The sequence below is a fragment of the Nelumbo lutea genome, chromosome 4, assembly GCF_056320005.1.
Source record: "Nelumbo lutea isolate HS-2025 chromosome 4, American lotus-T2T, whole genome shotgun sequence".
Lineage (NCBI taxonomy): Eukaryota > Viridiplantae > Streptophyta > Magnoliopsida > Proteales > Nelumbonaceae > Nelumbo > Nelumbo lutea.
In genome coordinates, this window is record NC_142687.1 from 46,478,610 (window position 1) to 46,506,432 (window position 27,823).

General features: G+C 37.7%; 1 protein-coding gene across 1 annotated transcript; it reads left to right on the forward strand.

Moving 5' to 3' along the window:
- Window positions 1–9,195: 9,195 nt before the first annotated feature.
- On the forward strand, window positions 9,196–10,442 carry LOC148855570 (lignin-forming anionic peroxidase-like). Its single transcript, XM_088986630.1, has 3 exons — window positions 9,196–9,437; window positions 9,535–9,726; window positions 9,851–10,442. Exons 1-3 carry the CDS (start codon window positions 9,210–9,212, stop codon window positions 10,406–10,408), a joined length of 978 nt encoding a protein of 325 aa, XP_088842756.1. The 5' UTR covers window positions 9,196–9,209; the 3' UTR covers window positions 10,409–10,442.
- Window positions 10,443–27,823: the final 17,381 nt, after the last annotated feature.

A 27,823-nucleotide genomic window follows, 5' to 3' on the forward strand; every position in this document is an offset into this window, starting at 1 on the left:
TTTAGACATCTAGCTGAGAATCTAGCCAATTATGTTTTAACGCCATACCAAATTGATGGTCAATCTTGGTGTGGGCTACTAAGGTTGTGTTTGGTATTATTGCCACTTTTACTTGTAATGCTTTAGGTTTGTCGATGCAAATTTTTAAGAAATTGTCTTATCACATCATATTAAATAATCAATTAATCCACAAATAGTAGAAACACCTAATTTGAGGATTCCTGAAGAAACAACAGTGGTACCAAGTGTTGTATTGAAGAAACAATTGTCTTGTTGCAAGTAGATGTGGCAATGCAACCAAACACAACCCAAATTAGTCATTAAAGTTTGTAAAACGCTCTAAAACTCTAGATGGAGTACAAGCTTGAATGTTTCTTTTTCATAATGTTTTAAGAAACAACCTGAAAATGGAGACACTTTACCTCCGACTTCAGGATCACTACTTCAACGCAACCATCCAGTTTCAGTGGGTTGACTCATGCATCAAAAATCATAAAGAAGATTATAAAATATTTAGAAATATAAAAATTAATTAGAAAAAAGTGCAAAATCTTTGTAAAAAAATGTTATATTCATCTTATGAAAAAATAAATAGTTTAATAAATAAAAAATGGAGAATTTTGTATATTTATCACACTAATTAATGAACATGCATCGAAATTTTTACCTATTATCAGTCATTGGTGTAGTATGGAAACGAAACACGTTGAGAAAAGCTTCAAAAAATAGAACAGAAGTCGAACTAATAGGAAGAAGAATTTTTTACTGAATAATTAAGAGAAAATTCAATATAAAAAAGAACTCTCTTAGTCTTCCCTTAGCTACTCTTTATATAGACATACACCCTTATGTCTCATACAAGAAAGCTTCATAATCTATGAAAACACTCCATAATAGAAACATACTAAAACTTTTCAAAAAGAAAATCCTAATTGAACAAAAATTCGGATATCATAATATAATACTAATTTGGTAATTATGAACTAGAGTAGAAGTCCTATGCTGACAGCTTGGTAAATTCAAACTAAAATGGAAATTTTGTGCTGGTGCTTTCTTGGTAATTGATTACTCGGTTGGATTAATGACGTCATTTGAGCTTCTTATGTGTTTTGGAGTAGTCCCAACTTGCAAATAACTTATTGGTCTTCTCCTGTACTGCATCATCCTCCCTAGGTTGGGAAGATCTGTCATTGGATTCAAATCATCATTTGACTAATCGCCAACATACGGTACCAAGTGTTTGACATTGAAAACATCATATATGTATATGGCTGGGTAGCTTTGATCTGTAAACATTCTCATTTATGACTTCAATTATCTTGTATGGTCCAACCTTCCTTGGTGCTAATTTTCCACATTGCCCAACCGGTGGGCGTTCCTCTGTCAAAATGGCCCAAATATAGTCTCCCATATCAAATACTACTTTCCTCCTATATGTATTAAGATGGGTGTTTGAAAACCAACTTTGTAAATGTTTACTCAATTGGTTTGAATGTCGTACTACATCAATCATGAAACATTAGCAACGAACTTTGCTTTAGGATAACAATAAAAGAAATGTGGCCTAACAATAAACCTATAGTCCCTTTGGACACATTCCACCAAGGAAAGAAAGTTGGGATCTGCCTCCCGCATGCTGGTTAAGGCCAAGAATATTCTGAAATGTGCATTCTCATGCATGTAGCTTGCTTCCCTACTTCTACAAGTAAGGGAACTAGAGCCTAAGTGGAGGTTTTTCCTTTTTCCAGTTTTTAGGGACCTTTATCTTCTTCTTGACTTAGCAATTCTTCAGAGTTTCCAGTTCTCTTCTAACCTAACCTTTCCCAACCTTAGCAGTGTTTTTCTCTCTATTTCAAGACCTATAAAGCATCCTCATCCAATCAACATAAAATAAGAACCTCTAGTTATAGTATTGTTCAAAGGAGAAAATTCCACCACACAAAGTACAACCAACTAGGTTGGGTGAAATTCAACCACCATTGTTGCCAAAAGACCTAACAGAACTAGATCCTCTAACATCAAAGGTAAACATACCAACAATAGATGATAAGGAGCATCTAGATAATAATTAGGCCAGTCTGGTAGGGAAGACATACGGTCTAGAGGACTACTTCAGTAAGATGGATGAGCAACAGTTTGAATGTAGAGATTGGATGGAGTAGAAATACAATTAACTATTTCAATGGCAACAAAACAATTTTGTAGCATAGAAACCGAAACAACAATCGTGTGTCGGGAGAGTGGATAGTTCCACTAGCATGACAACGAATCATAGAACCTATTCGATTTCAACCCATTTTGAAGGCAACAATTTGATCTACTTTAGGGGAACCACAACCATTGGTGTCGCACCAGCTGTTATTGCCAAGAGTAGTAAATATAAGCTGAACAGTGACACCGGGATAGTGGAGAGGCTGCATTCAACACTTATACTAAAGAAGAACTGATGGATTTCCTACAACCCCTCATCCCAAGAGGAAAACCCAACTAGCATCTAATCTATTAGAGGCATACCTTATTAGTATCACACAAAAAACCTATTCGCTAGGATATCAATCGCTAGTAGCAAAATAGTTGTATGATGGAAAATTAGGGAGTACCGAAGAACATCTAAGTTTGAAGACACAATCTGTCCCTACTCCACAGATGGAGACCTCAAGTTTAGAGAGTTTTTGAATGCACTCACAGGGCTAGTGTACGGATGGTTTGGGAACTTTGCAATAATAGTATTCAAACCTGGAAGGATCTAGTGGAGAAGTTTCTAACAGAATTGTTTACCATGGTATGAAGGTTGACATGGTAGATCTTTGGAACATGAGGAAACCTAGGGGTTTTCATCATGTGGTTAGAAAGGAGTCTTGGTGGGGTCATTAAGAGCATGTGAGGGAGAAATATTTTGTCAAAGAGTCATCAGAGGCATGCATCCTAAATATTGCATTTGGTTGGAGAACCTGGACATTCAAGACTTTTTGAAGCTATATGGGTGTGTTGGTTGTACGTACCAACTACTTAATAAAAAGACCTTTGGAGCAAGGGTGGGGCAATAGAGGAAAGAGACATACATAGTGGACTCATGGATAGTGTGATTTTCTAGAGGAGGTGGTGGTGGTCGAGGATTAGGGACATCACCACAAGGTTCACATGTGAGCTTGGATTTAAGAATCCCAACCCCATTCCCTTATCAATGAAAGAGGTTGTCCTCACCATGAGGAAACTTATTGGTGATAGGAACCCTAATTTTCTATAACTTTCACCGGTCCGTAGCACATGGCCTTATGGACTATTACAAATTGAGGAAGCTATTGGAAGGCCTAGTTTGTGTATAGGACTGTAGATAATGATAAGGCACTAGAAACAGTCTAATTGATACAACCCCTCCTGTCCCACCCTCTAACTACTAGTATAAATATGATTTGTAGCAGTAGTGATTAGCGGTGTTGCTTATATGCCCATGGTAGTGTGGTTCAACAAGAAGCAACATTTGTAGCAATTCTTTCAATTTGAGGTAGGGTTGTTCACAGCTTGGGTTGGGTTGGTTTATTGGCGTTTTTCCAACCGACCCAATCGGGTTGGTTTACCTAGAAATGAAACTGAAACTGACCCAGTACAAAGTAAAACCTATTGGATTTTATGGTACCCACAATCTATTTTATGGTATCTCCTTGATGAATTGCCTCAACACACTCTAACTAAAAAATCAAGCCTTCATCAAGGAGATACTACTGGATTTTATGGTACCCACAATCTATTTTATGGTACCCACAATCTATAATGAAAAAGGAGACTAATAGCAATGTAGCCAACTTCATCAAATAGAACATCATCCATAGGTTTGGAGTGCCAATGAGGAGAGTAGTAGGTAATACTTTTTCTTTTAATAATAATGAAGAAATAGGACTCCTATGTCATTATGGGGCTAGGCTAGGGAATTCAACAATATGCTATAGGCATATAAAACCAAAGGAAAATCAAACCAATTGGGTGGGCAAGCTTTCAAAGACACTATAAGCATACAAAACAATAAAAAGAAAAGAAAGTTTTACCCCTAATTTTAGTTTAGTGTATGGGTAGAAAGTAGTACCCTATTTGAGATACAAATTTTGCCAACCAAGGTATTGATGTCAATAAGAAAGGAGAATGAAACTGACTTTAGGAGGAGGCAATGTATTGTCAACTAGTCCTTTTATACAAGAAAATGGAAATAAGTCTACTAAACCAACTCCAATTTAAATAGACTCGCAACCTAGTACAATAAAATGATAACAATAAGAGAGTTCAAAGAGGGAAACATGCATGGTCCTTAAGGTGGCAGCCCATGTTACACAAGGAAAACCTTAATGAAGTTCACACCTACTAATTGGCAAGGTCCTTTTTCATTATACAAAAACCAAATCCATGAGAAGTAGTGTATATACTATATGATACTATATAAAAATAGCAAGATGAAACATTAAATGAAAAATAATTAAAAATGTATTATGCATAACATTACATATCAAGTTGCCATTCCCATACAATAATAATAGATTGTTGTCTTTTAAAATGATGAATATTGTAATTAGAAAAGATTTCCCCCCTTTTTTCTTTCAACAAGAAAGCAATGTAACCAGGGAACTTTGTATTCAATTGATCATACCAATGAAATGTATATTTTCCTTTATTGTCATTTTTATTATATCTATTCAACTCCATCCCCAGAGACCTAAAGTCGCACAAAAGACCAAGTATCTCTAGAGGATTTTGACTCGATGGTAACACTAAGCATTGCACAAAAAGGCCCAGTACATCAATGATCTCTATATTCCATATACAAAGGTCCAACTCTTCAATGAGCTCTGTGCTCTATGTACAAAGTCTCAATGCCTAATTGATAAATTTGAGGATTTCTAGCTTGATGAAAAATCTAATCAATCATCATAAGTTTTCTTGATGTGATTGTGAACATCAGGAAGATGCCCACTTGGGTTTTGGATTTGCCACTCACCACGTTAGGAGTTATGAGTCTCCCATAAAGAAGATAAGAACTTGATTTGATAGTGACTCCACCACTAGCCTACTTCACTAGGGGTTTCTAGTTTTAAGGATGAAAGGAGGAAGGGACTAGGCACATTCTTGTGAACCCCTATATATAGCTCCCTTACTATATAAAAAAACAAACCAAAGAATTATACAAATGAATGAAACAACTGAAAGCACAACAACATCAATAAACTAAAACTGTTCATGTCATGGGGGTGCTTAAGCTCCTTTAACCTCACCACTGAATCAACTTAAAATCTAGTTGATTGGTGGCCTTGAGTCCCCCCTCTTCAACATTTTATTTTTGGTTCTAATTCCCTCATAGTGAGTAAAGACTATAGGTTTTAGTCTCTACATCCTACCCCAAGCAATCCTCGTAGTGAAGTAGAAAGAAGAAAAAAGGCAAAGCTCTATTGCTCCTATTGTTACCTTCAACTCAAGGAAGCTCTTTGATGGAAGTGAAAATGTTCTTTATGTTATAGAATTGAAGACATGGAGGTGTTTAATAGGTGAAATTTTATACATAGGATAATAGGGGAGGGAAAGCATAGTGATGTAAGAGAACAGGAAAGATCTCTAACGGGTTCTCTACTTAAGGGGGGGTCTTCTTTTGATGGTTTTTCAATTCCCCTTCTTCCTTTTCCTAGTCCCTATTGAAGGGTCCCCTAACTCCTCTATTTATAGGATTCAAGTGAGGACCAACTAGTGTACTTTAAAAAGATTGAAGGGAAAAAAGGAGCCATATAGGTGGGTCCATGCTAGTTTTAGTAGTGAAGGAGAAGAGTGAGGATATTTTGGAAATTTCAAGTGATCAAAACTTTAGGAATGGACTTTGGAAAAGGCTGGGATATGCAGTTAGGGTGCATAAGGGTGCAAGGAGGTTGGCTATCTAGCTGTGAGGAATGGAGTTTTGGGAGACCGTTGCAAGTGAATGGAGAGAGAGGAGTTGTCCCTAAGATGGATGATAGATGTTCCTAGGGATGGTCTTTTGTTCCTAAGGGGGTAGCCTTGGGTATTTTGAAGTAGCTCTGGGAATAGGAGTAAGTTAGGAGAGGGCGAGGGTCATTAAGGAATTTTAAAGAGATTCTCGTTTGATGCAATGAGGTGATGCGGTTTGGTCAAGACATTGGATCCGGGGTTAGAAAAGATTTTGGTGCAATTAATGAGGAATAACACAATGAATCATAGGTTGGTTCTCTTGATGAAGTGGGCTTCATAGTAGGTTTGGAATTCTAGGGGGTGTAGGACCTTGATTGGTAACTTTGAAAATGAAGACACTTTGAGTATCGAGGCCGATAGGCTCGAGATCGAGTGTGGATTCAGCACAGCTGATGTTGAGCAAGGCAAGGTGACAAGTAGAAGTTGTGAGGTAGGGGTTGAAGAATTCAGAGGTCATTGGTAAGGTTTGCAAGGTCGAGTTGTGATGCAATGGTAAAGCTTATGAGAAGAGCATTATTGTAGTGAGAAGATAGACATAGTTGCCTGGTTGTGATAGAGACTGCAACTATGCTATAGGTTGGTTGAGTGGACTACGATGAGATGTGTTAAGGAGCGAGGAGTTGCAAGATGGGAGGTTAAGCAGACTACAATGAGATGGGGGCTGGGTATAATGTGCTATAGGTTGGTGAGGCAATGGCTCATACTATGATGAATTCGATGCGATGGGTTGCCACCAGGTCTCTATGAGCTAGGTGTATGGCTGCGAAGTAAGGACTAGAGAAATCAAGTTAAGTAAAGATGAGTGAGGAGCAATGAAGCTATGATCCCAGGAATTGATTTGGGACACTAAGATGGGCAATGTAGGAAACTAAGTGAGGGAACATGGCGAGATGGGTGGCACAATGAAGTCTACGATATGAATTTGGAAGAACAAGCTTTTGGATTCATAGGGTTGCAATGAGGGTTGTATAGGGCGAGGTTGGCTACGTTGTGGTTAAGTTTAGGAATTAGGAGGGAAGGTTGGTTCTATGGTAGGCTCCGTAGCTACAGATGGCAATGTGATTTTCTGGTCTACGTCTAGAGCTTTAGGGGCTTCTTGGTTTCATGGTGAGGTTAGCATGTCAGTTTGGGGCTTATGAGATTTTAAATTGATGTCAATGTTGTAAGGTCAAGGTTATGGTTGAATGTGTTGCTACAACCTACAATGTTGAAACTAAGGGGTTAAGTAGAAATAGAAGCTCAATGCTCAATGAAATATTAGTGCTTAGTGTTCAATATTCAATAGTTATAAAGAAGCAAAACACTCTGATTCTTAAAAGTTAATGACATTGTCAATATAGTGGCCTAGGGTAATGCTTACAACAAGTACAATGTACATACATATACAAAACACAATGCTCATGCATTATTTAGAAACCATACAACACTACTTAATCAAGAGCCTAAAATCATTCCTATCAAGTGATACAATGTTGTAGGACAGTCGGCCTTGGGTTGGGCTTGTTCTATTCCGCGTTGAAGCCCATTAGGTCCCTTTGTGAAGTTTGAACTCTATTTGGTAGAGATTTAAGAGAATCAAGGATTCTCCAAGTTAGTTTCTCCCTCTGGAGCAAGGTGAGCCTAGTATAGATGAGGATTTGGTGAGCGAGCCCATGATATTGACTTGCAAGAGGAAGAAGGTTGCGCTTGACAAGTGGCTATTGCAGATCAAGTGGAGAAACCGATGGATTTTGAGAAATTTCTTGGGGTATCCTACACTATGGAGCAAGAGCCTCAGTTACGAGAATGGTTTAGAACTAACCTCACTGGTGAAGTGAAGGCTCATACCTCTCAGAACGACATGTACTCAGAATCAAGAACAGATCGATGTGAAGACAGAATCAAGAACTAACCTCGATTTGATCTAGCTTGACCCAATTAATCATAAGACTCCTATTTCATTTATTTCAATTTTGTTTAACCAAACCCATGCATCACACTGCTCCGGCCCAACTTATTAACCATAAATATATATATATAGTTAGCTTTACATTGATTCAAAGTATAAATCTTATCCATTCATTTTTCACTTTAACGTCTCTGTCAAACACTCACACTTTACCCTCCAAGGAGTGCACCCTTTTTTTAAGAAAGCGACACAAACCAGTGCCCTGCAGAATTGTGAGACGTCACAGACTCTAAACAAAAGTTAATTTGACTTTTGACTTTTGATGAACAGCTAAGGCTTGCCCAACCACAGGAGGTCAGAGTTTGACCAATCATCTTCTTATTGGCTGATTAAACTATATCAAGATTTTGCTTAGGACCTTAGCTTTTACTTTTTAATTTTGTCTCTGACGTTTAATGCATGTGATCCGTTAAATAAAGGCTACTATGTAGAATTCCTCTTATTTTATCCGAAGAAGAATGCAGGGCTCATTCGAGTTCCAATGGTCAACAGTTTTATACATAATTAATACTGGTTAATCAAGATATATACACAATGTCAATGTAACATATATACATGTGGATCCAGTTCTGATGAGGATTTGTACACCTAGCTATCATGAAGCCTTGACGTGTCATACCATGAATCGTGCATGTTTATTAGCCCAACATGCTACCATCGGCATTGATCTGGTGCATTTTATTAAGGGCCCCGTTTGGGGGAGCTTCAGCTAAAGCCGGTTCAGCTACTTTGAAGTTGAAGCTGAAAGATTCAGCCCAACATGTTTATTGGGAGTGTCCTCTCTTTCCAATTTCCACCAATACAATGGAAGCGCAGCTATCAGCGTTGAATACACATTTTTTGGCTTTTTGACTTTCCAAACTTGTCAATTCTAATATATTAATTCTGAACTTTAGCTTAAATTTTAAGAAAAAACCATGAGAAAGAACAGAGGGACACATATTGAGATCGTCTCACATCTGCGTTGAGTTACATTAAGCGTTGTAATTAATGAGGGTAAGTTAAGAGAATGGCTGAATGAGTCATGCAAAAGAAATTCAACAACCTTTGATAATAACGCGTTAGCCGACTCCTGACCAGTTCATCAGTCACCTTGAAAAACTACTACGTGAATACTCTGCCTATAAAATGAGCTTTGCATTCGTTCTTGCTCATTGCATTGCGTTCTTGTTTTATATATCGTTTCTACACATTCATTAGCTGCTTGAGACGAAGCATTTCCCTACTATTTCTCCAGTTCTTTAATTTGTGTAATCTCTTGATTCTTTAGAGTGGGAAAGACAGTGAGATTGGGTTGGTAGATATGGGTTCAAGAAGATGTTCAGGCATCTCCCTAACTTGTATTGTTGTTACCCTGTTTCTGGTATCGTCAACCACGCCAACTCAAGCACAGTTGACGCCTAGCTTCTACGATAATTCGTGTCCTGGGGCACTCAACACCATTAGAACTGTCATCCGATCTGCTGTCTCAGCTGAGCGGCGAATGGCCGCATCACTCATTCGCCTTCATTTCCATGATTGCTTTGTTCAGGTACTTGTGATTGTTCCTTACGTTCTTTCAATTCTTTATTCTTCCAAGCATGATAAATTCTTGCTCTGACCTTGTGATCATGGGCTTTAATTTCCAGGGTTGCGATGCATCAATTTTACTTGATGATTCTTCTTCAATCACAAGTGAGAAGAATGCTCCCGCGAATAAAAACTCAGCCAGAGGTTATGAAGTCATAGACAAGGCGAAAGCTCAGGTGGAGAACATTTGTCCGGGTGTTGTTTCATGTGCAGACATCGTCGCAGTTGCTGCACGGGACGCATCTGTCGCTGTGAGTATTTGATGATATCTTCTGATAAAGAATATATGTTTTGCTCTGCATATAAATGTATAACTTTATAGCTTCTTAATTCAGAATACACTAATAACTTGTCATTTATATTTCTGAAAATCAGGCGGGAGGCCCATCGTGGACCGTGAAGCTTGGAAGAAGAGACTCCACCACTGCAAGCCCAGACCTAGCTAACAGTGACCTTCCAATCTTTACAGCAAGCCTTGACACACTTATCGGCCAGTTTGCTAAGAAGGGTCTTAGTGCAAGAGACATGGTCGCCCTCTCAGGTTCACACACCATTGGACAAGCAAGGTGCCTGACATTCCGAGGCCGGATATACGATAATTCCAGTGACATTGATGCTGGCTTTGCAAGCACAAGAAGACGTCGTTGTCCTACTGACGCCTCAGGGGATGGCAATTTGGCCCCTCTCGATTTGGTCACACCCAACTCTTTTGACAATAACTACTTCAAGAATCTGATCCAGAGAAAGGGTCTCCTTCATTCTGATCAAGTTCTCTTCAGCGGAGGATCAACAGACAGCATTGTCACTGAATATAGCAAGAGCCCTAATACTTTTAAATCAGATTTTGCATCTTCCATGATAAAGATGGGCGATATCAATCCTCTCACAGGCTCCTTGGGGGAGATAAGGAGGTTGTGCAGTGCAGTTAACTAATTAAATTATCCTAACATAAGTTAGGATGCATTTAAGTTTTATGTACCAAGTGTTTATATGAGTTTTTTTTTTTTTTTTTTCCTTCAGTTTTCTTTTCTACGTTTTTCCTCTTGAAATATAAGTTGTAAACTCTCCAAAAAGAATGTTAAATTGATTCGTTTTCCAAGTGTGATGTAATAATTTTACCGTCTCCTTCCCACGCAGCCTTTAAGACTCTAAAATACATCAGAGAACATGAAAAGATATTGCATTATTATTGCATTATTAAATCTGATAAGTACATGAGAATTTAAAGAAGAAGAAAGAGACAACCCATTCAAACTCCAACTGTAACTAATCGATCTTATCCTAATCTAATCTCAAAAACTCCATTTCAACATAACCACTTGATCATTATATCACTTGAGTCAACATGACAACAAGCCACCACGGGCCAGTCCGAAATGGGCCAGAAATTAACCGCCAATAAAAACCACATTGGGCCAACAAAATGCCTATATAGATAGGGCCTCTAGGATCCAAAATAGAAATGCCTCAGTGGGCTTAAAAAGAAAAAGAAAGAGCTGAAAATAGGCCTTAATGGGCCTCAAATGAGTTATCTTGAAGAAGACTATCAATAGGCAATAAGAATAGGCCTTAAGTCTCCACAATTGACATGGATTTGACAGATCTATCCTTTGTGGTGAGAAGCCCAAATAGGGTTTTTGTTCTTTACTTTTTGACAGACTCTAGAATGGGAATCTCATTCCCTATCCCCCAAGAATGGGAATCGAAAATCCATTCCAGCCAAACAAACAGTTGAACCAATTCTTATTCCAGGAAACCAAAGAGATCCTTAGTTTGAATGTTCTGTTTAGTAAAGAGTTATAGATTCAAATCTTATAAAAATTAATTTTAGATCATTTTTTACATGATATTGATAACAAATTCATTTTAGTTTATTAGTAAATTTATACAAAAATACTGATTATTTTCTTAATGATGCTTAATATACTAATTCAATCCGAATTTGATATATAATCAACTGACAAGATTCAATTAATCTGAATCTGAATATGCATCAATCAAATTTGGATATTATATCGATTCGATCGATTCATTTGTTAAGTAAGGTCTCTATACTCGGTGTGGGTATGATTCTTCATATAATACATGTGATAAAGCTCTGATAAGGTCTCTATATATGCAAGTCAAAGTGTCAATACCTTAAAAAAAAAAAAAAACATTTAGAAAGGGAGTCAGGAATTGCTGAAGTGCTCTCACTGTGACCAACCGCTACAAACAGAAACTACCATTAAAAAAATTGCAACATAGCTATATAAGTGTTTGAATGTTTAAGCTACAAAATACCAGAGCCACTTTCCAGCCTAAATTCCATTCTTCCATCGATCAAAAGTTGGATCAATTGTATCCACAAGTTTCTTTTTACATGTTTTTAACATTAGTTTCAAAAGCCAGCATTTTCTTTTGTGATACTTGACAAAGCAAGCACCAGAACAACAACATAGCTTCTACGTACCAACCAGTGCAATTACTTGTTTTCTTTCATCTTTAGTGGTGTCTTTACTGGATTTGGTAAGATGGTTATTGTAATTCAGTAATGGAGCGAATTACGTGCTTATCCAGCATATATGAGTTATCGAAATGTTGGAATCTTACTGATGTAGACCAGTTGAACAATGTCGAAGCATTAGGGTGTAGGCTAGGTTGTTAAGTCAATTAAATTATAAGGGTGAAAGGCCATTATTTAATTAGGGTTGTCAAGTGTGAGAATGACCACTTTAGGATCATATTATGTCCACTCCTCTCAAGACCCCAGGTAGCTGGGAATCTGGGAACCTGGGACCAACATTGCATATATATAATGCATGGTTCCACTCTTGAACCGGATCTTGAATTTTTGTTGCATATTTAAAGCATCAAGAATCAACTTTGGAAAGGTTCAACTCTTGAAGAACGCCAACCTAAACGATTAGCAACTTTAACCTGTGTTGTCAGACTCAGCCAGGCAGTTGAACCAATGACCCAGCATTGCAAAGACCTTTTCATAGAGCCAGGAGTTTTCTCTTGGTAGGAGGTAAGAGATGATGGAGCCAGGAATTTTCTCTTGGTGGGGGCAAGAGATGAGTTTTCTCTAGGTGAAATTTTCTATAGTACATCTATCTGGTGAGTATTATCCATCTAAAATTTAACCAAAAAGTTCAGTTTGGAGTTTATCTTAAGGTTAGGGCTAAAATATATAAACCCTATTATTTAACTTCAGGTTCGGGTAAGATTGAGGCATTGTCCAATCAAATCCTACAAAATGAACTTAAATAAATAAGTCATTCTATTTCAAGCCCCACCTAAAAATCCAAGCAAATTGAGATCAATCCCCAGTTCTAATTTTCTTCTTTTTTTTTAATAAATAAGTCATTCTAACCTGATTGTCCGTATAGGGATGATCTATAGGGAAGAGTTTCTTTTCTATCTTTTTTTTTTTTTTTCTTTTGGGGGAAACCCTAAAGAAGACAACAATTGATAGGTTGCATATATATATATATATAGACCTATTCATGGGCCGGGTGGCCAGACGGACCGGCCCGGTCCCCGGATGGGCTTAAACAGGTATATAGGCCTGCGGGCTTAATCTTGGGCCAAAAAGCCTGGCCCGCAATAAATTCGAGCCAGGCTTGAGATTTGCCAAAATAGCCTGGCTCGAGCCCAGTCCGGCCCGACCTATAAGTAAACCTAAAAACCCTAGTCGAATACCCCTCTTTTTTTCACCTCTTTCCCTTCTTTTTCCAATCAAATTCTTCTTCTCCACATCCTCTTTCCCTTCTTTATATATTTTTTTAATATAAATAAATTTTGAATTTATATATTTTTTAATGTAAATAAATTCTGATTTATATTGATTATTGAATAGGGAAAATTTCTAATTTTTTTATTAGGTCGGGCTTCGGGCTCGGGCTTCAGGCTTTTTATTAGGGCCGGGCTCAGGCCCAATTTGTTGGCCCGTTGGTCGGGTCGGGCTCGGGCTCGGGCCTAAAATATTTCTGTTAATGAAGAGTAAAAGCCCGGCCCGAGCCCAGTCCAGCCCGGCCCATGAACAAGTCTATATATATACATATATATATATAAAGTGAGAGAGAATGATTACGAAGGTAAGCTTTACAATTATAGAAAGTGAAAGCAAAAAGCAAAGAATAAATTTACAAGGAAATAAAATGGGAAACATGACTAGCTATGAAACTTTGCAGTACATAGCCTGTCTTGGAATCCTTGCAAGGTTCAACCAAGGCTTTGTGGTCATTGCACCCTTCCATGTGAGCTCAACATAACAAGTCAATAGTATATTTTCTTTGAGAGGAAAAAGACATTCGTTGATATGATGAGCTTCAATACCAAGAAAATAATGAAGAGTGCCAAGGTATTTGGAAACAAAAGATCACCCCATAACTGCTATAATTGTCTAGACCACAGAAGTATTAAAACCCATAATAATAATATCATCAACATAAATTAAAACATACAGAGGGAAACTGATAAGAATGAACTAAACCTCTCATACCAAGCTCGAGGAGCTTGTTTGAGGCCATAGATGGACTTCTTCAATCATCAAACATGATTTGGATGATCTAGATGAGAAAATCCTAGAGAGGTTATTGCATACAAACAGTTTCTTGTAGAGAACCATGAAGGAAGGCATTTTGTATGTCAAGTTGATGAATAGACCAAGTCTGAGCATAGTAAGAAGAACGTAGATAGTATTAGGTTTGACTAATGGACTAAAAGTCTAAGCATAGTCAATGCCTAATCGTTGATGAAATCCTTTAGCAACAAGTCTTGCCTTATATATGCTTATAGAACCACTAGGGTTTCATTTTATGCGAAAGGCCCACTTTAAACCCACTAGATTCATGGTCTTGTATAGGTGTTGCAAGCAAAAGCGATGGTTTGCACCATGCATGCAAACTAACACCCCATCAACTATACTATGCCACCAATCAATGGGTTTGTTAGTGTTAGTTATACACGTAATCCAATCAAACAACGTATACAATCCATGTTAACATACATATTTTCTGCCTATTTGACATAATAATCCATCTTTGTGAGTCATCAATAGCCAATGCATCCCTAAGGTCATTCAAGAACCACAACCAGCTTTCCTTGTTCTCAGCCTCCACAACAGAACATGCAATAGGGAATATGCCATTATTCCCATCAAGGTCTACAACAGAGAGTATTACTCCTATTGCACCAGTTTTAGTGTGGTAACCATCCAAGTAGGGGTGAGCATTATTCAGTTAAAACCGAAAATTCTGGTTAGGCTTTTTTGGTTTTTGGTTACTTTAGTTTGGTTATTCTGGTTTTGTAAAATTTTGGTCTCTCTCTCTATATTATATTTTATTATATTATATATTAAAATATATAATTAATTATATACATTGTATTATATATATTTTTTAATATATAGTATATATTAAAGTATATATACTGTTGAAAATTGGTTTTAATCGAAAACCGAACTCAAAATTTCGATTTCGGTTATTCCAATTTTTCAATATTTTGGTTTTGGTTTCAGTTTTTCATTTAAAATTTTGATTTATTCGGTTCAATTTTTAACTGAATAAACTGTTTGCTCATCCCTACATCCAGCCCAACAATTTTTATACACCCCTCCAAGAAACCATTCTTTGGTCTTGTAAGGCAGATGAACACTCTCTTGAAGATGCCAAATGTGTCATCTATTGTAGGAGTGCAAGTCGAGCGGGTTAGGCTGAGTTTATGGTCAACCCAGGCCCGACCCTAAAATTTGGGCTTAAGGCCGGAGCCTGAGGCCAAGCCCAATTTTCCCAACCCGAGCCTAGCCCACCATGTAATTTGATGCACTTGTGTTGGGCTCGAACCCGAGCCTGGCTCGGATTGGTCAATGAACCCACTCTAAAATTATACATATATAAATGTATTTATGCAAATATACATACACTCAGCCTCTTATTCTTCTTTCTCTTTATCTCCACACTAGTAAACCTGCACTTCTTATTCTTCTTTCTCTTTATCTCCACACCCTCTACCACATAGTATTGCCTTAAGGCTTTCCTAAACTCCTTCATAATTGCAAAATCCATTCCCATAAGGAATTTTGGATTTGAAAAATCAAATTCATGTGGAGCTTATCAATTGTCCCTTCTCAAACCAGATTCCCCTCAATCTGGCTTGTCATAATCACTCACTGGTTCATAATTTGATAAATCAGTTGTAGCCCCATTTCCATCTTTGTTAACAACACATGCTACACCAGCACCATCATGCCATGTTGCTATGTTCTCTTCTTCATTCACTGGTGTACCACCATCTTGCACACCCTCAATATTACCTACTACACCACCAACACCCTCAACTTCCAACCCATCACTAGCACCATCCAACCTCTCACCATAATACTGTTCTTCATGAGTTACATCACCCTCAGTTTACAACACATCACCATCACCATCTAGCCCCTCACCATAATCCTATGCATTATCAACTACACCACCATCAGCTTCAATCCCATGACCAACACCATCCAACCAATAATCAAATACATGTTTCTGATTATTTATACAAGCATCATCATCTTCTAATCAATCACCAACACCATCCAAACCTTCACCATAATCATGTTCTTCATCAACTACACCCTTAAAACCATCCCACTGAACACCATCATCTAAAAAAAACTCCACAACATAACAATGACCATCACCTTCAATTTTATCCTCTCCTTTCCATGGCCACCAACATTCACATCTGGTACACTACATTTGTCATCCACACTTACACATTTAACCTCTGTATAACATAGAATACTATCTCACACAAATCACCATGGATGACAAACATAACCAATATGTCATTCCCACAGCCCAACAACTCTAATTTCTCCTCTAATTCCCATCCTAGTATCTTATAGTTTATAGTCACCATACTTAGGAGGTACCCCACCCAATATGCAGAAGTCATCAACAATGTCTAAGTAGCATATCCAGTAGGCACTATTAATGTTATCCCCAAATTCCAAAATCAATCACAATATCAATTCTTAAAATTCAATGTAACGTCTCTTGTGTTGAATGCTGATTGGTTTATTTACCAAATTGCTTGAAGGTTGCACATTTACTTGGCTTAAAAGAAGCAGCAAGTCTTCTCAAGATAGCAATTCAGGTTATACTCTCTCTTAATCTATCGAGCATCATATTGGAGTTTGATAGCAAGTCTTCCTCGTACCTTTCTTTGAAACTAAGTATTACAGTATCAGTTAACATCTAAATTAATTTGATAGCAGAGATGGCTGACTTAAATTTGACAATTCTAATATGATTTTCAGAAATTATTGGCATCTAGAAGCCTTGGCTTTAAACACAAATTTTCTAGTGTCAGGTAAAATCCTTCTCTTTAGTTCATTCCTATTGTCTTATGATGAAGTTTGTCATGAATATGATGCTCTTATGATTTTTGTGTTGAATGGGGGTCTTGGAATGGATGGATGATGAGAGGGAGGTACCCTCGGACATAAGGGTGGAATGGATTAATGAATGCATACATTGGACTGCTTTTTTCTTTGCAGGTGACTTTACCCCTGAACCCACTCCCCATAACCACTGCAACCCACCACCGAAAACTGGCACGAAATCAGCCACGAAACTATCAACCTTGATCCATACCATTGCTGTAATTTGCAGTAAAAAACCTACTCAAACTCAATTCAAAACCTCACCCCTTGAACCCTTCCATCTGCTGTATTTTTGCAGCAGAAGACCAGCCCTAAAACCATTATTATCGACCCATCTAAGAGCTAAAAACCAGCCCTGAAGCCAAAACTATCGACCGTGACCCATACCATTGCTGCAATTTGCAACAGAAAAACTAGCGTGAAACCATCCCCGAGCCCACCTTCATCCCGTCCGCTTACTATATTTTTGCAGCAAGTTTTCGGATCTGAATCCGCTCTCGGAAACCCACGCCATCACTGCAATTTGCAGCAGAAAATCGGCGTGAAACAACCACGAACCTGCCTTCCTTAATCCGTCTATCTGCTGAATTTTTCTCAATAGTAACCAACCTCAAACTGGCTCCTGGTAACCCATGCCATTGCTGCAATTTGTAGCAGAAAACTGGTACAAAACCAACCCCGAACCCACCTCCGTTGACCCTCCTGTCCACTGAATTTTTCTTAGCAGAAGCCAGCCTCAAACCTGCTCCCAGTAACCTATGCCGCTGCTGCAATTTGCAACAGAAAATTGGCATAAAACCAGCCCATGCCCACCTTCTTAAACCCTCCTATCTATTGATTTTTTAAGTCAAAACCAGTCTAGAACACCACTCCAGGTAACCCGTGCCGCAGTTGCAATTTGTAGTAGAAAATTGGTGTGAAACCAGCCCAAACCCAACTCCTTAAACCCTCTTATCTACTTAGTAGAAACCAGCCTTGAACCCGCTCCCAGTAACCCGTGCCACCACTACAATTTGCATCAGAAAACTGACGCAAAACTAGTCCCAAACCCACCTCATTTAAACCCTTTACCCACTGTGTTTTTTTTCTCAAAGCAGAAAAACAGACCTGAGCCACACTCCCTCCACCTCAACTTGCAGTATGAAACCAGATCTAATCTACCCAGACTTGAACCCAACCTAGCTGAACCTAACTTCACCTAACCCAACCTATTCAAACCATTAACTTAAACCTAGACTCAACTCAACTTAACCCAACTTAGCCTAGCTGAACCTGACTTGGAGTCCACAATTTTAGAATTGAAAGATGCTTTTGATGATTTTGCAGATGATAGTAATAGTAAAAAAAAAATTATGATAGAGAAAACTGAACTGATTAATTTTTCTGATGTTTTTCTTTGATAATACGAAGCAGTACAGAAGGGGGATTTATATAGAAGATGGAGTCGGTTGAAAGTGAACCGACGTACATGAACGAAGACTCATTAACTCACCTTGGGAGAGGTATCGACAGACTTTGGAACTGATTAATTTTGGAAGATACAACGACTTGCATCGGAATGAAACAAACATTGAAAAGAGGCTTAACTTTTCTGTTATTCGAGGGGACTGATTCACCGAACTTCTGAAAATGTGAAGCAACATTTAATACTCCTCCTTGGTGCACATTTCAGCAACTCCAATCATGTCTCGTAACAATTCGAACTTCCCTTTTGGTAGAGCCTTTGTGAATATGTCAGCTAACTGTTCTTCAGTTTTGCAATGTCTGAGCTCTATTTCTTTGTTTCTTTCTACTTCTCTGATAAAGTGATACTTGATGCCAATATGTTTGGTTCTACTATGAAATATGGGATTCTTTGCCATTGCAATAGCAGATTTGCTATCGTAGTAGATTTCAGTAGCACCAACTTGTGGTTCTCCCATGTCATCAAATATCCTTTTGAGACATATAGCCTGGCTCGTTGTTATTGTTGCTGCAATATATTCTGCTTCAGCTGATGATTGGGCAGTAGTTGCTTGCTTCTTTGAAGCCCAAGAAAGTATCACTGATCCAAGTGTGAAAGCATAACCAGATATACTTTCCTTTTCATCTACCGAACCTGCCCAGTCACTGTCGGTGTAGCCAATGAGATCAGAGTCATGTGTGACTTTGTACCAAATTCCATAGGTCTTTGTCCTTTACAAATACCTTAGTATTCTTTTAGTTGCTCCATGATGAACTTGACTTGGATTCTGCATGAATCTTGATAGTAAACTAACTGCATACATGATGTCTGGTCTTGTAGTAGTTAATAGAGAAGACTTCCAATCATATTTCGAAATTGTGATTCATTTGGCTTTGGTGAGCCATCTTCCTTTTTGAATGCTTTAGTGTGTCTAATGGAGTGGAGACTGTTTTGCACCCCTCCATTTTGAATTTTTTCAAAAGAATTTCTGTATACTTCTTTTGTGAGATGAATGTCCCTTCTTCTTGAGTTATTTCAATTCCAAGAAAGTAGTGCATGAGGCCTAAATCAGTCATCTCAGAAGTCTTCATCATGTCTTCTTTGAACTTCTTGACCATCTTCTCATTATTTCCAGTATAAATAAGATCATCAACATATAGAGAAACAATGAGAGTGTCATTTGTACCTTGAGTTTTGATGTAGAGTGTTGGCTCACTATAGCTCCTCCTGAATCCTTGCTCCAAGAAGTAATTGTCAATTCTGTTGTACCAAGCTCGTGGAGCTTGTTTTAAGACATAATGCCTTCTTTAATCTGAGAACTTTGTCTTTTTGTCCTTGCACCACGAACCCTTGAGGTTGCTCCACATAGATTTATTCCTTAAGATAGCCATTGAGGAATGCAAATTTCACATCAAGTTGAAAAATTTTCCATTTCTTCTGTGCAGCAAGTGTTATCAATGCCTTGATTGTGTCAAGGCGAGCAACTAGAGCAAATGTCTCATTGTAGTCGATACCGTATTGTTGTGAGTATCCTTTGGCAATTAGCCTTGCTTTAAGCTTCTGGATTGAGCCATCTGAGTTAAGGTTTATCTTGTAGACCCACTTAACTCCAATAGTGTCTTTGTCTTGTGGACAATCCACAAGTTCCCAAGTCTCATTTTTTTCAATTATTTTTATTTCTTCATCCACAGCTTTTCTCCAATTTTCTTCCTTAAAAGCTTCTTCAAAGCTTTTTGGTTCTATGATCATCAAATTGCATGTTTCATATATTTCTGTTAAGGATTTAGTTCACCTTGGTGGTGAGTCCAGAGTAGACTGTAAAACTTGTTCCAGTTTCGATTGTGTTGGCGAACTGATTTGATCATGATCTTCTTCAATTCTTTAACTTGGTAATAGAGGCAAGTTGATAGTCTTTCTTTCAACTTCTTTTGTCTCCCAATTGTATGCAGCATACTCGTCAAAGCTTATGTCTCGATTGATTATGAGTTTTTCTTTCCTTAAGCTATAGACTCGATAGCCTTTTGATTGAGTGCTATAGCCTAAGAAAATTCCTTTCTCAGTCTTCTCATCTAGTTTGCCTCTTTTATCTTGTGGGACATGTGTATAGCATATGCATCCGAAAACTCTGAGATGCTTTGCTGATGGCTTTTGCCCACTCCAAGCTTCAATTGGTGTCCTATCTTGCATAGCTTTAGTAGGACATCTGTTGAGCAGATAGACAGTAGTGCTTATTGCCTCTGCCTAGAAAATTTGGGGAAGATCTTTTTCCATGAGCATGGCTCTTGCAGTCTCTATAACTGTTCTGTTTTTTCTTTCGGATACTCCATTCTCTTCTGGAGTGTCCCCGACTATAAGTTGATGCTCCATGCCTTCATCTTCACAGAACTTGTTGAATTCATTGGAAGTATATTCTTTGCCTCTATCACTTCTTATGGTCTTGATGTTGTGACCATAAGAAGTTGATGGCTTTGCTTCTTAACACGGGCTTTGAATTTTTTTAAAAACATCAAAAGCCTACGATTTTTCTCGCAAGAAATAAACCCATATCATTCTAGTATAATCATCAATGAAGATGATGAAATACCTATTTTGATTATTTGATGTACGCATTGGACCACGAACATCTGTATGAATTAACTCCAATGGCACTTTGGCTCTCCAAGTTTTGCCAGATGGGAAGGGGTGTCGATGTTGTTTTTCGAGCATACACCCTTAATAGACATTGTTGAACTCCTTGATAGCTGGTAGGTCACGCATCATGTTCTTTTGCTAAAGATTCCTTAATCCATGAAGATTAAAGTGTCCGAATCTTCTATGCCATACCCATAACTCGTCCACTTGTGCTTGCATTGCTATATAACTAGCATCTTTCCATTGAATGGGGAAGCATCTGTTTTCTGTCATTTTTGTTTTTTGCAATTTCAAGGGACTTGTCTTGTTTGTCATAGATTGTGCAAGAGTTTCTCTCAAAATGTAGAGAGTAACCTCTTTCTATCATTTGAGGACCAAAAGTACATTGTTTGGTGTCAACAACAATGGTGCTTTTGCCGGTTGCTTCCATGAAGTCGTCATTACCAATTTTGACTTTTGTCTTGATTTTTTCAAGACTATGGAAGATGCTTTCATTTTTAGTCATGTGGTTACTACACCAACTGTCAAGATACCAAGTATCATTTTTCTCTTCTATTGCAGAATGACAAGCATAAAATAGATTATTTTTATCATTTTTCTTTTCTGAAAAAAATAGCTTGATGGATTTTCATGAATCTACAAACTTTTTCCACATGGCCAAATTTTTTACAGTTTTGGCACTGTGGTTTTCCTTTGAACCAGCAATCTTTCTCCAAGTGGTTTCTCTTCTTGCAAATACCACATGAAGAATACTTGTCATTATTTTCTTTTGGTTTTCCTTGTGACTTCCTTCCATCAACTTTTGGTTTATCAGACTGGAGATTAACTTTAGACTGAAAGGCAGCTTCAACTGAATTTTCATTCTACCTATCACGCCTATTTTCATGTCTCGAAAGAGCCCATCAATTCAGTTGGTGATAGTGTTTCTAAATCCTTTGTTTTTTCTATGACCAAAGTTATTGAATCATATCTCTCTATACAAGAGATTAAAATTTTTTTGACTATTTTCTTGTCAGAAATAGTCTCCCCATAGGCTCTCATTTGATTTACTATTTCTTTTATTCTAGAATAGTAATCTTTTGTAGCCTCATTATCCTTCATCTTAAGATTTTCAAAATCCCTTCTACACTTCTGCAATTTAACAGTGCGTACATTGACAGATCCTTGAAACTCTTACAATGTATCCAATGCTTCTTTTGCAGTTGATGCGCCCTTGATTCGAGGAAATATCTCCTTAGCCATTGCCTGCTGTAAGCAGAGTAGTGCTTGACAATCCTTTTGTTGATTCTCTTCATAGATCTTCTTTTGATTTGCTGAAAGAGTAGAGGCATCTTCAGCAATGCAGAATCCTTCCTCAACGATTCTCCATAAACTTTGTGACCGAAAATAGGTCTTCATTTTGATGGACTAGAAGTTATAGTTTTCTCCATTGAAGATTGGAAGAGAAAGGGTGGAACAATTGACTTCTGCATACATATTGTTTAGAAGAACTCACACCCAAGAGATTGACCGAACGGGCTCTGATACCACTGATGGTTTGCGGATGATAGTAACAGTAAAATGAAAAAAATTATGATAGAGAAAACTGAACTGAGCTTAGTGGATCGAGAGAAAAAATTGAAGTTGTGTTCTGATGTTTTTCTCTAATAATACAAAGCAGTATAGAAAGGGGATTTATATAGAAGATGGAGTCAGTTGAAAGTGAACCAACGTACATGAACGAAGACTCATTAACTCACCTTGGGAGAGGTATCAACAGACTTTGGAACTGATTAATTTTGGAAGATACAACGACTTGCATCGGAATGAAACAAACATTGAAAAGAGGCTTAACTTTATTGTTATTCGAGGGGATTGATTCACCGAACTTCTAGAAATGTGAAGCAAAATTTAATAGCTTTAAATCATATCTGTTTTTTTAAACTCAGGGTTTCATGATCCTTTCCATGTTGGTAGTCCATCCATACTCTCCGGTTGCCAAACAACAAGGAGAGACCACCACATAGTCTGACACTACAACCTTCTCAACCTTATCTCCCAAGACATCTCTTATCACTTCGTAGAGACCTTTGAACTTTTCCCTCAAGGTACTATTGCATGGCCTTCATTCTTGTTAATATTACAAACCCACATACAATTATTTTTATTTCATATTTCTTGTTATATATAATTAGATAGACAAAAACTATACCTATTTACTTTGTTTTTTTTTTCTTTTTGTTGCTTTTCTTTACACGTTGTAGAGGAAGAGAGGATTGGATGAAGACTATAAAGAGCATTTTGTTTCTTTATATATTAAAAGGAATTTCTTTTGGATTATATTTAATTTTATTTATTGGTTGTCAAAAAAGAAGTCATCTAGTGAAAAGGAAGAGCGAATATAATGATGGCTGAATGCTGTGTTTTTCGTTTCTTTTTATTCTTGAAATGATGATGGAAGTCAATTGGAATTATTCACATTTTATGGATAATGTGTATCTTTTGGATGAAATATACAGGTTTTATGATTTGATTGAAGAATATATTTTCATATAGGTGTGTTAATTGGAATTTTTATGAAACAATATTTGCAATATATTGCACTTTAAAAAAAAAAAAAGTTGGAACTTTTTTAGAGGCGGCCAAAAGTGCCTCTAAATGTCAAAGGCATACAGCTTTAGGCATACAGCTTTAGAGGCAGCTAAAAGTGCCTCTAAAAAATTGAAACTTTTTTAATTGACATTTTTCCTTTTCTTAGATGTTTTAGAGGCATATAAAATTGCCTCAAAATCATTTAAAGAAGTTCAAATGCGCATCTAAATTGAACTTTTAAAGGCACTTATAACTACCTCTATATAGGACTTTTAGTGTCAGTGCAATAGACATAGTTATATGTGCCTCTAAAAGTTTAATTTAAGATGGATTACAAATCCGCCTCTAATTCTCAACCAACCGCGTCTAAAACATTTAGCAACATGGCTTTTAAAGGCACTCACTGGACTGCCTCTTATTTCTTTTAGAGGCATTTTGGAATGTTTTAGAGGTAGATATGGCTGCATCTATAGATGAATTTTCCAGTAGTGTTGGTTTAACTCCAAACAGTGATGGAGAAGTGATTCAGGTTTCTATTCTGCAATTGACATCTGATAAGAGGAAGGTATATATGCTTCAAGAAAACAATAGTGATTTATGAATAATCAAAGCATCCCTTAATGTTAAAGTAATATGTGCATCAAACCATGTAATCCATACTTCAAGCAGACAATAGGGATTTATGAATAATCAAAACATCCCTTAATGTTAAGTTATATATACATCTAACCATGAAATCTATAACTAGCAAATCCAACTGTAAACGTTTCCTAGACTTTGTGTTCACCAAAGGAATAATTTTCCTATATAATCAATCTATTTTATGAGCTTTAGATGATGACACCACTAGAAAACCCAAAACCCAATTTTTATTCTCAGTGATCCAATAAGTCTTCAAATGTGATTGAGTCCATCTATATAGCCATTGCAAGTGCATGAGCACATGGGGATAAGCTTTCTTGATAATCAACCTATTCCTATTTGTTCTTTATTTATGATTTTAGCTGATGACACCACTAGAAAACCCAAAACCTAGTTTTTATTGATGTAATAATTTGTTGTTCAGATCTCAACTTTTTTGGGCAAATTGCAACCAGATAAGATGCAAACTATGTAATCTACAACTAGCTAATCCAACTGTTTTACCAAGATAAGATGCAGACTGTGTTTTCCAATATTTATCATGTTTTCTCCAATGAGTTCATGGGGCAAAAAATGCTAGAAGTACAACCTAGGTGGTTCAGGAATTAAGCTAAACACCTAGTGTTGTGTATACTAATAAACCACCAATATGAACAACATTGACCATTTATGGTTGAGTTAATCACGTAGATCCCATGTGTGCATTGTAGAAAACACATGAATCCCAAACAAGCCACATATAACCCTTTGAAACACTGATGAAATGGTCCCCAGGTCTCCATAACCCTAACCATATTACCCGAACCAAAAGGAGATGTGAAAGCAACAATGAAAGCCATGAATATTTATGACTGGTCCCCCACGACTAGACTAAAGGGAACATACTGATACGCTCAAGTTATCTAACAAGAGGGAGAAGGATCTAGAATAAGGAGAAGAGAGAGAGAGAGTTTGTTTGTAGAAAAGCCAATCCAACTCCATTCATTCAGGCTATATTTATAGCCTTATGGTGCTACAAACTGGGAGTAGAAATAGGAACTACTGCCCCTTAATCTTAGGAGCTTATCAACAAAAAAAACAGAATGTTCCTGGGACTGGGTTTGGGGTAAAATAAAACCGGTTACTTGAATGTTCCTGGGCCAAACAGTCCAACCATATGGGTCAAGAGCGGTTCAAAAACCATGCTTTCCACCGTTATCTTAAACAATTTAAATAGAAAGACACTTCTACCCTTTGTTTTGTTAAGATGTGAAATAGGCTATCTTCTACTTTCAGACACCAACCTTGCAAGTCTTCATTTATAATTTTAAAGAATGAAGCCACTGCCACTATTGGGCCTGCCCTTCTATGCCCTCTTTAAAAGTTTAAACAACGAACTATTCACAGATTGCTGAGAAGAGAATATCCAAAGATGATGGTGGTTTCTACCATTTGTTTTAAAATGATAAATTTCTTTTTTGTCTTTCTTTTTCTTTTCGTATTTTTTTGGGCTCTGTTTTTCTTTTACATCAAATCCCGCAATCTAATAAAGCTCCTCAGAGACTTGGTTGAATTGGAAGGATATCAACGTGGTTACGTGGTGAAGGGTGCTATATTTTTGGCTCACACTGCATAAACCACAAGGAGCAGAGCAACTTTTAGCTAGGGCCTAGGGGAATACTTAATTGAATAAACTATTGACGTCAAAAATTCCTTCAAATTTCAAAACCTCATATCTTCGATCTTCAACGACTTAAGCCCAAGAAAGAAAAAATTAGCAAAACCTTATGAAGTTGAATTAAATAAAAAAACAGATTCAGTAATTAGAAAAGTTGACAAATCCACAAGAAAAAATTAGAAAAACAAAAGAAAAAGTTTGTTAATGAAAGATAGTAGAAACCAACAACGAAAACGACCACGCCTCGTAACTCGAGAATGCGTGATCTGAGAAAGCGTCAAGTTGAACGTTTTCCCGTTTTTGCATCCATTGCTACCAATGGCTACATGACATGGCCATTACGTGGCGGCTGATGTGGCGTCAACGAGATCTACACCATCGTCGGAGATCTGCACCACCACCAGTCTGCAACAAGATGTACACCATCACCAGTCTGTAACGAGATCTACACCATCGCTGGAGATCTACACCATCACCTAGATCTGGTAGTAGATGAGAGCATGTTGACCGAATGTGAATTATTTTAGTTCATTCGTTGATCATATTATTAAGCCGTGTTTGTGGGTTAGTTATAGAGTTAGTTATTGAGACGGTTATGTAGGCATGCATTATAGAGTCTTTTTAGACTGAAACAGGATGTACGGACCCGTCAAAGTTGGTGATGCTGAATTTGTCAGGTGCTGGATTATTTTACACGTAACAGGTAGATCAATATTCCCGTCGCGGAAGATGCGTGCTGGGTTTTGGACGGTTCTGGGTTTAAGGTTATATATGAGGGTGAATCAACCTGGAGAGACTTTGCTGTAGCGTGGCTAACAGAGCCTCGCTTCAGGAGAGAAATGGTGGTCGCTCCTCGCTCGGCCTGTCGGCCATGCCTTTCTCCTAACGCCATGTTTCTCTGATCAGTTAGGGATTCAATGGCAATGGTTCATCTCTTCCTTTCCCTTCTGATCACTTCATTTGATACTAGAAAAAGTAAAACTATTGTTCTTTAAGACTCTTGAGCATTTATATATTGTCTTTTTTGAATGATAAAATATAGAGAAAGGGAGAAACATAAACTGTTATTAGACGTAGATTTCATTACAGGAAATACTATAGTTTTTCTACTTTTTGTTTTTCTCGTGGTGGATTCCAAATTTTCCAATACAAATAGATGATTTCACATCTAATTCATCCACTGAATTAGTTTGAAGCTCATCCAACCAACAGTGCTGCACTCTCTATAGCAAAAACCATGAATCGGAAAGCCGTCCTAACACGTCACCCTTCATTGAATTTGAATCGTCGCCGACCGTTCCTAGAGAGGCAGTCCCATTGGCGAAGCCCATCACGATCACGTATAGCAGAGTTGGCCGGTGAGACGACGGCAGAGTGCGTAGCGGTATGTTGTTGTTGCCCGTGTGGGCTGATGAACCTACTGGTACTTACAGTGTACAAGTTACCGGCAGGGCTATGCCGGAAAGCATTGAGGAAGAGAAAACTACGGATGTTGAAGAATGTGGGACTATTGCCACAGCAACGGGGTTGCACTTGTGGTTATGACGAGACCGATCACGTACAGATATGCCCAATGTCCATGGATGAGTGGCTGCCCATGGTAGACAAGTCGGATGATTCGGAAAAGGAGGTTCTTGAGCTGGAGAAAGAGATGTGGAAGAGGTTCTATAGCACTGGGTTTTGGAGGAGCCCCTCGCAACGGGAATAGCAATGGTTTTAACGGTAAGAAAATGGTTCAAATTGCCAAAAGAAGAGAGAAGAAGGAAGAAAGAAACAAAGGAAACTATGTTATTGATGAATGGAGTTGGGTTTAGGGTGGACTATCTCTTTCAAAATGTATACAATTAATGGAAAATGGGGCTTGACAAACAATAAAATCTTGAAGATCTGTTACTATGTACTTGAAGTGTTTGCGATACAGAGATTTCATTTGGTTAAAAGATCAAACACTTTGTCTTGTCTTTATATGTCTTATTACTTATGTGT

Bases quoted from the DNA above. Each gene is read 5' to 3' on its own strand.
- LOC148855570 (XM_088986630.1), top strand. From the start codon at position 9,210: ATGGGTTCAAGAAGATGTTCAGGCATCTCCCTAACTTGTATTGTTGTT. The intron at 9,438-9,534 runs GTACTTGTGATT...TTTAATTTCCAG, and splicing joins TCCATGATTGCTTTGTTCAG to GGTTGCGATGCATCAATTTT. The intron at 9,727-9,850 runs GTGAGTATTTGA...TCTGAAAATCAG, and splicing joins CACGGGACGCATCTGTCGCT to GCGGGAGGCCCATCGTGGAC.